We start from the raw sequence: 12,697 nt of genomic DNA on the forward strand, positions 1-12,697 counted from the left end.
TATTCATACAATTATATAAACTGTTTGCACTTAATCCTAGTTGGTCTTCTGTGGGCGAGGGCGGGGGTCGGTAAACAGTAGTTGTTGGCCCCGCCAGCGACTACAGTAAATACTGCTTGGCAAGAGCGCGTAGAAAGCGCGACTTGCGCACCATGGCGCTCTCTCGCTTGATCTCCTCATTATTGTTGGCATTCAGCTCCAAGGTGCCCATCATAGATATCTAGAAATATAGCTTAGTTACTTTATGCACATTTAGTTGACTTAACAGCCATACCGCTTCCAATTTACGGCTGTGCTCGCCACGCTTTGCATGCAGATTGACAATAAACTCAAGCAGCGTTGTATCCCAAATACAGCTATAATAGGCATCCATGGCATCTGTAAAGTTGGAAGATTTCTCGCTGAGATTCTTAAAGACAATGCTATAGTCGATCTCATCGAGAAACTGGCATAGCACCGTAGCCTGCATGTGGCATCCCAAATTGGCGGCACAGCGTATCATTTTCCTTATAACATAATCATCGGCCACATTACGCTGCAGCGGCATGGTGCAGTAGTCGGTGCCGGTGACCAGAGCATTGACATAGCAACGCATTGCCGACTCATTGTTGCCGCTGGCCAGCTCCAAGTCGCCTTTCATCTTCAGCCACGAAATGGTCTGCGGATAGTAGCTGAGTGCTTCCGATAGCAGCCATTGCAGCGTTTCGCAGACGCTACGCAGACTGTAGCTATTGGGGCTGTAAAAAATTAAGACAATTAGTTAAAGGATTCGTGCTGCAATAGTAAAGTTATCTTACTTGTTTACGCTGGTAGGCCAGAGCTGCATGTACTCGCAGATCAAATCATGGTTGGGATCGTCTTTAAGTATATTATGCATCTTGCCCAGCATGGAGATGGCTAGTCCAAAGACGCTTTGATGTCGCAGACGTTGCAAGAAAGCCAACAGTGAGCTGATAGCAGCGTTCCCAGTGCCTGTGGCAGACGCACGCTTGGGCACATTGAGGAACATGCTAACTATCAGCTCCCAGGCATCGCGACATACCTTCTTGGGTCCCTTGAGCTTTTCCATTTCAATAAAAGTGGCTGCAAAGGCAAACGGCAGCTCCAGCTGTGGCGTACGCTTATCCAAATAAAGCAGCGCGGGAAAGTCTGTCAGATTAAGCAGCATAATGGCGCAGTTCTCTTGTATGTCCAGCCGTGGCACCATGGAGTCACCCGCCTGAAGTGCAGCCAAGCATTGCTTACAACGTGTGCCTAAGGCTTGCAGATCCAATGGCTTTTGATGCCACTCCTCCAGACTTTGTGTAATTTGTATATGCAGAATCTCCCAGGTAATCAGCTTGGACATTAATTGCGCATTGCCTCCCAGCTCCTGACGCTTCGTTTCCGACTTGAGCACACTTAGCATGGATACGGCATCAATGTAGTTGCCACGCATGGCCAGCTCACGTGCCTTGCCCAACAGAACATAGCTAAAGTCTTGCAGAAAGCTCACTGGCATGGCCATGATTAAAGATTTTAGCGGCTGCGGCACATCCCAGCTAGGATTAATGGCCCACAACGGTTTACCGGGCGCTTTGCTGCAGAGCTTGACTAACAATATGCGCACGGTGTTAGCGCTGCTGCAAGAGATCAACTGACGTTCCAAGCTGGCCACATCCACGAGCGTCACTGCAATCAAAAACCCAAATTATGTTAAATAATTTTCAAAAAAGTATCTCAGTTAAATATTTACTTTTGGAGTTGCAAATCCAATCGTTGAGCGTGGCCAGCGAATTGTTAAGCACAGGCAGCGCGGTTTGCTGCAGTTGTCCCTCCAGATCTTGCAGCTCTTGCGCGGTGAATAGGCACATGCCACTCAAGGTTTGCAGCAGCTGTCGTGATTGCTCCAGTTGTTGTTGCTGCTGCAGTTGCTGGGAAAGCACACAGTCTATAAGAAAGTGTTTAAATGCTGTGCGTTCTTTGGGTCTGCACTGCGGCAGCGCGTTTTGCATAGCATCCATTATGGGCGTCATATAATCCAGGTCACGATACTTTTCAAAATACTCCACGCTGCTGAAAATGTTGCCCCACTCAAAGATAGAGCGCACCACATTCAAGGCGGCAACCTGCAACAGCAGCTGCCGCGGCTCCTTGAGTAATCCCGTCGAAATGGTGCCCTCAATGTCCAGCTCCACATTGCGTCTGCTTACCAAAGGTATTTCACGTGCAATATTATCGAGTTGTAGTATGGGAACAATGTCTGCATAGCTGTTCAGCAGCGATATATGAAATCGCTCCAGCAGCGTTTGCGGTTGTGCACTAATGCCACAAGCCTGCAGTAATCCCTCCAGCTCAATGGGTCTTATGTGACAGAAGTTATGGGTGACGCCGGCGGGCAAGGATTGATAGTTGCTGCTGCTTGCGGCGGCGTTTTCTCGTGCTAGCACATACTGTTTGGTATAGAGATAGTAGTGGGCCAGTTCATAGTGCAGCTGTGCACGCAACTCTTGCGGACTTATGAGATGCATCAGATCGTAGTTTTGAGAGGAACTCAAATTATCGCATTGCAGCGTAACAAAACTATCGTAATGGAATACATGAAAGGTTCTCGTGGTAGCTGTTGCGCAGAGATATTCCAAATATTCAATGGAAGGCTGCGTGGGTGTGTCCAGAAACTGTTGCAGCTGATCTACAGCTTGGTAACTGCAAGAGCAATACATTAGAAGAGACTTTTGACCAAGTTTGGCGACTTACATGAGCGGTCGCTGTGTCTTGAGCGTACTGTCCTTGATGAGCTGCAATCGCAGCTGCATGCGATGATAAATGGTAAGTGCAAAGCGTGCCGCACACTCATTGCCGGTTTTTGCTAAAAGAACAGATTTAAATTAAACTTATTTGCTTAACACTTGTCACTTGGCAACGTACAAATCTTCATATCAAAATCGCTGGGTAGTGGTATGCTAACTGCACGTCCATAGCTTATAATGCACAAATCGCGCAAAAGTCCCAGCTGCATAATCACAGGCAGATTCTTTTCCAGCAAATCCAAATCCCATCGCAGCCAAGTGGCCACTTTCAATTCCAGGATCTTTAATGCCAATTGTTTTCGCGTGAGCTGCAAACCAAGCTCTGGCTGTCGCTGCTGCAGTTGTGTTGTGGGCGGCACACTTAGTGATGCTGAGGTAGTGGATGTAGTAACATTGGCGCCCATTCCGGAATTCGGTAAGTTCTGCAAATCGCTGCCAGGCGTTACAACAGTGGATGGTACTACTGTTTCCGGCGTCATGCTAATAAACTGCATGATAAGCTCTACGGCGCTGGGTTCTGTAAGCGAGTGGAATGCGGTCAGTAAAAGTTGCGGGGCGTTGCAGTTGTGTTGTTGTTTCATTACCAGGGTGTTTGCTTTGCAGGTGTTGTGTTATTTTGTGCGGATCAAGCAGAAACTCAAACCATAGCACTGTCTCAGCAGCCAGCGGCACTGGCTTCGGCTTTAAAGGGTCTTCCATGGCGTTTTAAAACTACCAAATTCTCAAATTATGGATAAGCAGCAACAGCTACATCTGGCCTGAAGTTAGAGGTGGAAAACAGTCGATACTTGCCACAATCGATAGCGCTAGGTGGCGCGGCAGCAAGAGCGTCTGTGACACATTAATTGGTATATGTATGTTTTTATTTTCGCCTGAATCAAACATGGATCCTGCCTTCTTTCCATAATTTCATTGCATTCCCATTAAATAGATATACATTTTTAAATGTATAAGAAAACTATCGATAGTGGCGATAGTTATACCTCACATTGGTGCGAGCGTGACACAAACAATGAAATAGCTTGCAAGTATCATCTACAAGATAACGTGCGAGCAGCTTAAAGATACTTTTTGAATTGAATAGCATCTCAGATTAGCTACTGCACGAATCTATAACTTTTTATAACCTGGGCAGCACTGTCATATAAATGCTGATTTTTTTTCATTAAAAAAACAACTGCAACAACAAAAGCAGCTTAATAAAATTATGTATTTTATGTACTCAAGTTAAGTCATTTATTAATTAACACTATTATTGCTATATTTTAGTAGAATGCGAATTTATGGTTTTCCATAACACATCAATTGATAAGATCATGGGTCATAAAAGAGAAGTAATGCTTATGTATTTTTCTCTTTGGTTCATTATAAATGTAAAACAGTTTGAAAAATATTTGGTTGATTTATGCAAATATTTTAAATTTTATTAGAGGCGTGCGTACGTTTTCTTTTCCTATTTTTTTAACTGCTTAAACACTGCAGGAAAAATTATTTTTTAATAAGTGTCGCTATTTTAAGCGCTAACTTTATTAAAATAATAAATATTAATAAGCGGTATGGTTCTTGCAATACCTTATATTGTAATTAATTAGGATTATGATCAACATCTTAAGTTTAGTAAGAAATTTCTTTAAGTGCATGATCTTCGATTTGCCTCTTCAAATTCGATTTCGTGTTTGGTCTCGTTTTACATACGGAAAAAAAACTTAGTTGCTTGTCGCTTTATCTTGAACTTTATGAGCATGCCGAGCATCAGTTGGCATTATAAAACTAAAAATATTAACGCTATTCAGGTGATTTTATGCAAATTATATGCTTTTAATCGTTGGTTGCTGTTTTTGTTGCTGCTTTTTATGTCATTTTTGTTTTCTTTTTTTTTTTTGTGCGGTTATGATCTGAGACATCTTGGCAATGACAAACCCAAGCACATTAAAAAGTTTATGCAATGTGGGCTATAACCAAAGCTAAAACACCCTTGTCAGAAACATTATATACATATATTCCGATTTATTTTGGTAAAGCGCTCGTGGTAAAAGTTGTGAAACTTTTTTTTTGGTTTATTGTTTAAAAAAATTTTCGATTTTGCCTGCCATAAATTTAATATAATTATGCAATAAATTTAAAATACGTTAGACAATGTATACCTAGAGACTTATGTATGAGTATACATATCTTGAGAAAATTTGTGCTTATAAAAATTGTTGCAAATCTTTCTAGTTTCTCGTATTAAGAACTCGTGTGTGTAATTCGGTGTTCATAAAAATGTCAGAATGCATTTAGACTGAGGACTTGAATTTAGTTTGAAAATAATTTTCCAATGTAGCACATTTATTCAGCTGAGTTTTTACTTTTTAAATAAAGCAATTTCATTCAGCAAACAGATTTTCTATATAATAATTGACAAGCGTACTTTTCCATGCTAATCAGCAAATTACTCGAGCCCTAATCAGCATCATTTTTAAATTCAAAAGATCAAAGTTTGTCAGCAAAGAATTTGCACATGGCGCAATTTAGAGCGTTTAATTAAGTAAGCGCCAGGGATAGTCTCAATAACAGCTATATAGTCAGACCCTGGCCCAGACTTGGACCCCAAGACATAAGGTTATCTAAAATACTTGCCAGCATATGTACTTGATTATAACTGAACCAAATAAAATAAGTATAATGCTCTATATGCTAAAGTCTATTCTGTTGCCAGGTGGGCTAGCTAGCGCTAGCTCGGCAAATATTTGCATAATATGCTACACTTTGTTCTCAAATTAATGTAAATTTTGCGTATTTGTATTTTAGTGACTGGCACTCTAACTTAGTTTAACAATATGGTAATGAAATCAAGAAGATAAAGATACACCAGCAGCGGCGCTTTAGCATTTTATGACTGAAGATTCTATTGATTAAATCGTAAATTTGTTTAAGTATATTTGGATTTTGGATTTCTTTGTTCGATTTCCAAGTATTATTTGCATTTTATGCAGGTTGATTAGCTCGTGCCATTCACAAATGTCAAACTATTTAGCATATTTATTACTTTGGCCTAGCCAAAGTATATACATATTTTAGACTGACCCAAAGAAATTCCTTTTGTTTCAAAAGCAACGGAAATTAAGCTCACATGACTTGAAAATGAAAAAGTTTTCAGATACTTATATATATGCATGTATGTATGTTATATATACATATATTTATATATTTTTACTGCAAAAGAAAACAGCATGAACAAAAAGTCGAATAAAATGTCGCGTAGCTGTGTTAGCTGCCTTTTTTTATTTTTTATTTTCTGTTAATATTTCAAAATGTCATTAATAATGCCATAAATTAACTAAATTCATTGCTATTGCTAAATCTTTTTACGTACGCAAGCTAAGAATTTTCCAAATTTTTTTTTTCCAAGTTTTTGAAATGTTTTTCAAGAATTTTACTGGTGTCTGTCGTCCGATGGCAGGCGGCATGGAAACAACGAGACACGAAAATCTTTCAACAGCAGTTGACAGCGCCACGTACACACACTTATGCCTACACCTACGCACACACACCCACAGACACACTCTAAAATAACCCCACACCCGCTAAAAAAGAATCCACAAATCCATACACGGCTACTCCACACATCTCTTGCTCGGGGTCGAGACAGACAGACATACAGAGAGAGAGAGAGAGAGAGAGAGCGAGAGAGATTTGAAGAGTAGAGCATCGTCATCAAAATGTATAACATCTCTTAATTTCTGACTTAAATGAAAATTGTGCCGAGGTTTTTGGTCGCCGTGTCGCCGTTGATGGGTTCTGAAATGATGCGAGCTCTTTCGTAAAACGAATGTTGAAATATTTCCACACTTCCTAGTGCATCCAAAGTTGACAACTGCAACGACTAGCATATACCCTAGCGCTTGGCCTCAACAATTTTCTTTATAGATACACGAATAATTGCATGCCTTGGCTATAAAAGCATTTTATACATTGAACTTATTTTTTTATAATCTTGCTGCAGCTAATATACCTTATTTTGTATATATTTAAGCAATGAAAATGTCTTTGTCGCCGCCATGGTCTGTGGCCATGTGAGTTTTGGAGCAAAAAAGAAAATTAAAATGTTTCAAAATGTTCGAACCGAAAATTGTTCACGGCATTTTTTTGTTGTTGTGTTTTAAAGAAAATTTCTTAGCTGTCGCCACAGTGGAAATTGTTAAACATACACTTGCATATACATATGTATGTGTGTGTGTATATAATGATATTTAGTGCGTGTATATGTCGCATTTGTTCTAATTTTGAAATGAAAACTTTTGTCGCCTTCGGGCTCTGTTTATTGGTATCATTTTCAACGTAATACTTGCAATTAAGCGTTTCTATTTTGGAATATGTATCTGCTGACAACTGTCAAAGTTTACGGGGAATTTACTTGGCGTATACTTACTACGTGCCACAAGGGGCAAATGTTGCATGCTTGCTTAAGCTGCGGCAGCTGTCTGGCCATCAAATCCCAAGCATACTTCACATACTTAAGCTTTCTAATCTTTTATTTCAACTAAAGACATTTGTATGCCTAGTAGCCTTTATATAAATGCTGTTAAATTTAAGCATATAATATAAATTTATAACTTTAGCTAATTGCACAAACCGATTTGCATATTAATATTAATAGCTTGCAACACCGATTGTGAGCGAAATCTGATATTGATATTGATTAATACGCTACGCAAATATATGTAGATCTTTTATTAAAACATAATGTGATCTACAGCTAGAATTAGAATACGATCAATGAAACTTGAAAATCTGGCTTTCTATTTCTATATTTAACAATCTTAGCGCTTAAGAACAAGTTTTATAACAATTCCCTAGACTGTGTACATTTAATTCTTGGGGCGAATCATCATTTGGACAGTCTTATAGCTATAGTTGATGCCCAGCCATTGCACCCAGGCCATGCCGCGACCCTCCAGATCTCTGCCGTACTCACCGCCCAAGTACTGTCCATTGAGATTACTGTAATGTATAAACAAAATGTGTAAAACAATATATCACTCTCTCTCTCTCTCTTTCTGTCTCTCACCTGTACATACAGCTGTTATACCACCAGGCACCGGAGAACTGTGCCGCACAATTGTGAATGCTCCTGTCATTATCACGATCATAGGTGCTGAAATTCATACCCCGCTGATAGCTGAAAGCATCTCCAGCACTGCCTGCGAAGTTGCCCAGCTTGTACAGCGAATAGAGATTAGCCTCGTTGCCAATGGCAAAGTCAGAGTATTTGGCGAAACGCTTCTGGCCAGTAAAGTCCTCCAAATGCACATAGAGCTCCTGCGGCTCAGCAGCAGTCAGATTGTGTAGTCTGTTAAGACCAATAAAGAAACTGTTGGTCAATGGACCAAAGCCCTGTTGATAGCTTGACCAGTTTCTAAAGAAGTTTATGTTGGCATCGACTCGTCGCTGTATGACCAACCAACCAACTCCAGCTGTTTTGGCATCGCAATATACCTCAAAGGGCTCGCCGCCCTTCAGCTGAATCTTGTAGATGCCATCCTTCTTGGCCTTGGCTGCCTTGCAGGAGCTGGGATAGGTCTTGTAAGGCTCAATTGGCTGAAAGTCGGCCGCAGCCAAGGCTACAAATAAAATGGCCAAGAACACTTGTACAGCTTTCATAATTGCCAAACTTTAACGACTAATTAACTGGGCTAACACAATGCGCTGCTTTTATAGTGCCCGCTAGCTAGTAATGAATCATAGTTTTGTTTAATTTGATTAGATTGCAAGTGTTAAGTGGCACGAGTAATATCAATTTGGCACTTGCCAGCCCAAAAGAAATTATTTTGATAGCTGCTTCTTATCAATATTGATGATCATAGGGGGTTTTGCAAAAAAATTACTTAGCCGCTTTGTTTATCTAAAGTACACGAAAAAATTAAAAGATTCTGAAAATAAACAACTTGCTGCATATTGTTGCAAGTTCAAAGCAATCGTTAGCTTTGCAAACTTGCTTTTATCTTTATTTATTATTTACTTTTTTTTTATAATTGCCAAAGTTATAAATGTAAGTACTTGTAGTTTAAGATTAGGGCTCAAGAAACGTGCGATAAGATTGTTGTTCTATTATAATCACATGGAGTATACTTTTGGGGCTTTGGGCCAATTCTGCTCAACCGTAAAGCCATTACAAGCTCTTTAAGTTTGGCAAACATTTAGTCTAGTTTCGAATTGAGTTGCAAAGAGGTTCTCTACGCGTTTGCCGACTCATCATCAACTATTGTAAAATTTGTTGAATTGATCGTGCATCTCATTGTATCCCACATGCCGTTCACTTTAACAGTTTTTACCGTTGCCGCTAGCTCATCAATAAATAGTCGAAAATCTCACACACACACACACACACACACACAGACACGTGTGTGTGTCGGTTTGATGGCAGGCAGCAATGACATACATTTGTCAAAACGAGCGCACTTCAAAAGGCCGGCTGAGAGTTGGAGCGATAGAGATGGAGTAAGAAGAGCAGGCAGATGAGAATCGAAGATGCTGTAGACAATGTGGCCAAGTGCAAGCATAAAAACCAAAAAAGCAAAAGCAAAAACTCGCAAACACAACGGGAAGTTGGCCAACAGCAGTAAGTGTATGTCAGAGTGAGCAAAAGTGAGAAAGAGCGAGAGAGAGCAATAAGTTAAACAAGTGAAAGACAAATGTGCGAGACATCAATTGTCAAAGTCAAACGCCAACGAGTCTGAGACCGACGGATCTCCAACACTTGCTAAGAAATTATTACACAAATGTATTTTTATTATATAGACAAGACATATATATATATATATGTACATAACTGCAATTGCAGTTTATATACATACACACTTATGTATATAATAGCTGATTTTTGTACGCCACATACAGTAGACGCTCGCAACTTTGCGCAGATCGGCTCAAAAGATAATTTTGCGAATAGGCCTTACAGATTAATAAAAGATTATTAATATAAAATCTTCAGTATGAGCTAAAAGCTGACATATTATATCTAATTAAATAAAATTTCTATTCTTTGCTGTGAAGTTTAGAATAGCAAATAATGTAAATTTGTTTACTTTAAAAATAATTGTAAAAAATTAAGACAATTTGTTAAAAACTTTCAAAAGCCAACTTATTAATTGTAATGATTTTTAAATTAAAATTCATAATGCATATCCATAGCTTAGCTTCAATATGTTCATAAACATTTCGCGGTAGCCGCTCATATGATGATAAATGATACTGAGTAACTTTTTAACAATTATTAAAATTTAATAAAATGTTTTTTTTTCGTTTGCTTTGTACATCTAAGCCTTGGGACGTATCATCATTTTCACAGTCTTGTAGCTGTAGTTGTCGCCCAGCCACTCCTTCCAGACCATGCCGCGACCAGTCAGATCATTGCCGTACTCACCGCCCAAATATAGACCATTCAGATTGCTAAAATGGGTTTGCATAGTGTTAAAAAAAAATTAAATATATAAATATTTTTTTTTGTTGCTCACCTGGTCATGCAGTCGTTATACCACCAAGCACCAGACAGCTCCGATGCACAATTTTTCTTTGGGCTCATGTCATTATCACGATCAAAGGTACTGAATTTCATGTTCTCTTGGTATCTCAAAGCGTCGCCAGCATTGCCCGTGTAGAGTCCCAGCTTGTTCAGCGTGTAGAGATTAGACTCGTTGCCAACGGCAAAATTGTCGTAATGAGCGTAACGAGTCTGTCCCGAATAATCCAGCAGCTCAACCCAAAGCTCCTGAGGCTGATCAGAAGTCAGCTCATTGAGCAAGTCTAGGCCAATGAAGTAATTGCCGGCCAAGTCACCAAAGCCCTGCTGATAGTTGGACCAGCTTCTAAAGAAGTTCTCTCTGTTATCCACACGTCGCTGAATAACCAACCAACCCCAGCCAGCTCCAGGAGTTTTGGCATCACAGAATACTTGGAAGGGTGCACCGCTGTTAAGCTGAAGCTTGCGGATGCCATCCTTCTTGGCCTTGGCTGCCTTGCAGGAGTTGGGATAGCTCTTGAAGGGCTCAATTGGCTGAACGTCGGCCGCGGCCACGGCGACAAATAAAATGGCCAAGAATACTTGTACAGCTCTCATTATTGCCAAAACTTGACTGGGCTAACAAAATGCGGTGCTTTTATAGTGGGCGCTGCCCAGCTTGAAATATTAATTTTGTTTGATTTGATTAGATTGCAATTGCCAAGTGCTTTGGCACTTGCCAGAATTATTTTAGCAGCTGCTTCTTATCATATCGTTGTTATTATTATCAAGATGAAAGAAATATTATTTATCTGCAATCTCATTGTTTAATATACGCAACATTTTAAGGGATGCAGAGAAAAAATAACTTTATTAGTTCAAGTCAACATCTTTGGCATTTTTAGTTTTTACTTAAGCTAAGTACCAAGCGAAAATGAATCCACAAATAAATAAGAAAAATAATGGCTATCCCCAGTACCAATCTTTTTTCAACATCCAATAACAAATTATAATATTGTATATTAATTTTTGTAAATAGATACAGAGCTGCAAAGCTTGTAAATAATATAAGAGTAAGGGTTGTGTTTTTATTGAACAAGTGAAACAGAAAGTATTTATTTAGGCTCTTATGTATTTAAATATGCATCAAACTTTTGAATCGGATTTTACAGCTTCTCAAAGCTTTAATTTAAAAACAGAAGCAAGTTGACTGCTTATCAAAGTTTGATATTTCATAGACAGTTGTCTTGTTTGTTTGATTTTCGGTTAATATCAACATAAAGAGGTAAAAAACATTTGGATTAGATTTTTTTTTAGCTAAGTTATAGCTTCGCAAAGTTTGAAATTAAACAAAAAGTTACTCTTCAGCATTGGTTTTCTTGCCATAACTAGTTCAAAAACAATTTTTTATTGGTCGAACACCACAGCATAGGTTTATTTAGTATCTCTTGAGTAAATTAACCCTAAAAACACTTCTGTGCGATTTTTTTTGCCTGAGATATAGCTTTTCAAAGTTATAGAAAGTGATAATAAATGAAGACGGCATCATTTTTGGGAAAAATTTACAGGGGTTACATCACGTTTTTTTTTGCAAAAGTATTGAAAATCCTAGACTTCTTCCAAGTTTGAATGCAGTTTTGTTCTCATGTATCTCACGAGTCTAACAGGGCATGAATCTCTTAAATCGGATGCCATTTCGCTGAGCTACGGCTTATCAAACTTCGCCACATAATTTTTATATCGTACATTCCTATACTTTTATCAGCTTCTCAAAGTTTAAGAAACACATCCTTTGATTGATGTACAAAACAAGCTTCTCTTATTGATGTAACAAGTTTATGTACAGCACAATCTTTGCTTGTTGATGTATTAACCTTTTATTATTGATGTATTGATGTTTCACAACTTTTGGGTGTTGATGCACAATACAAAAGTTATTAACAAAATAGTAAACAAAAAAGACAACTATCAATCTTTGATAAGATTTTCGAAATTGTAGAAGATTTTGTTGAGAGTGTATAAAATGCTGTCCCCTAACTAACAGCCTGACTACGCACATGTGCAACTCTTTTCATTATTCGAACTTATTTCTTTTTGACTTTATTTTTCAACATTAGTTGGTTGCCACGCGCAACGAGCGGAGTTTTGAAGAAATAATGATATTGAATAAAGAAAACTTGTTTTACTTATTGAAATGTTTGTTGTTGTTGTTGTTATGCTTTGTTACTGTTACGGTTGTGTCAATATGCTGCAAAGTAAATACGTATACGACAGCTTGAACTCCCCCTCCCCAGCTGATCATGAAGCGGCACAAAACATGTCAAAGTGTATAAAAAAGCAGCAGCTACTTATCAAGAGGAAGAAATATAAAATACTACAGACGCACATTTATTTTTAAATGTTGGAACAGTTGGCAACCGAGTTTATT

General features: G+C 38.7%; 3 protein-coding genes across 3 annotated transcripts; all 3 read right to left on the minus strand.

Annotated features, from left to right (window-relative positions):
• Positions 1-80: 80 nt before the first annotated feature.
• LOC108597487 (integrator complex subunit 8) lies at positions 81-3,557 on the minus strand. Its single transcript, XM_017984064.2, has 7 exons — positions 3,374-3,557; positions 2,908-3,306; positions 2,737-2,848; positions 1,736-2,685; positions 798-1,671; positions 275-737; positions 81-220 (listed from the first exon to the last, which is right to left on the minus strand). The coding sequence occupies exons 1-7, from the start codon at positions 3,486-3,488 to the stop codon at positions 101-103; spliced, it is 3,033 nt and encodes a 1,010-aa protein (XP_017839553.1). The 5' UTR covers positions 3,489-3,557; the 3' UTR covers positions 81-100.
• A 4,009-nt stretch (positions 3,558-7,566) lies between these two features.
• On the minus strand, positions 7,567-8,437 carry LOC108595765 (ficolin-2). Its single transcript, XM_017981055.1, has 2 exons — positions 7,840-8,437; positions 7,567-7,772 (listed from the first exon to the last, which is right to left on the minus strand). The coding sequence occupies exons 1-2, from the start codon at positions 8,430-8,432 to the stop codon at positions 7,640-7,642; spliced, it is 726 nt and encodes a 241-aa protein (XP_017836544.1). The 5' UTR covers positions 8,433-8,437; the 3' UTR covers positions 7,567-7,639.
• Positions 8,438-9,895: 1,458 nt separating this feature from the next.
• Positions 9,896-10,887, minus strand: LOC108595842 (ficolin-2-like). Its single transcript, XM_033293172.1, has 2 exons — positions 10,286-10,887; positions 9,896-10,220 (listed from the first exon to the last, which is right to left on the minus strand). Exons 1-2 carry the CDS (start codon positions 10,885-10,887, stop codon positions 10,088-10,090), a joined length of 735 nt encoding a protein of 244 aa, XP_033149063.1. The 3' UTR covers positions 9,896-10,087.
• Positions 10,888-12,697: the final 1,810 nt, after the last annotated feature.

The sequence above is a fragment of the Drosophila busckii genome, chromosome 2R, assembly GCF_011750605.1.
Source record: "Drosophila busckii strain San Diego stock center, stock number 13000-0081.31 chromosome 2R, ASM1175060v1, whole genome shotgun sequence".
In the NCBI taxonomy this organism is placed as follows: Eukaryota; Metazoa; Arthropoda; class Insecta; order Diptera; family Drosophilidae; genus Drosophila; species Drosophila busckii.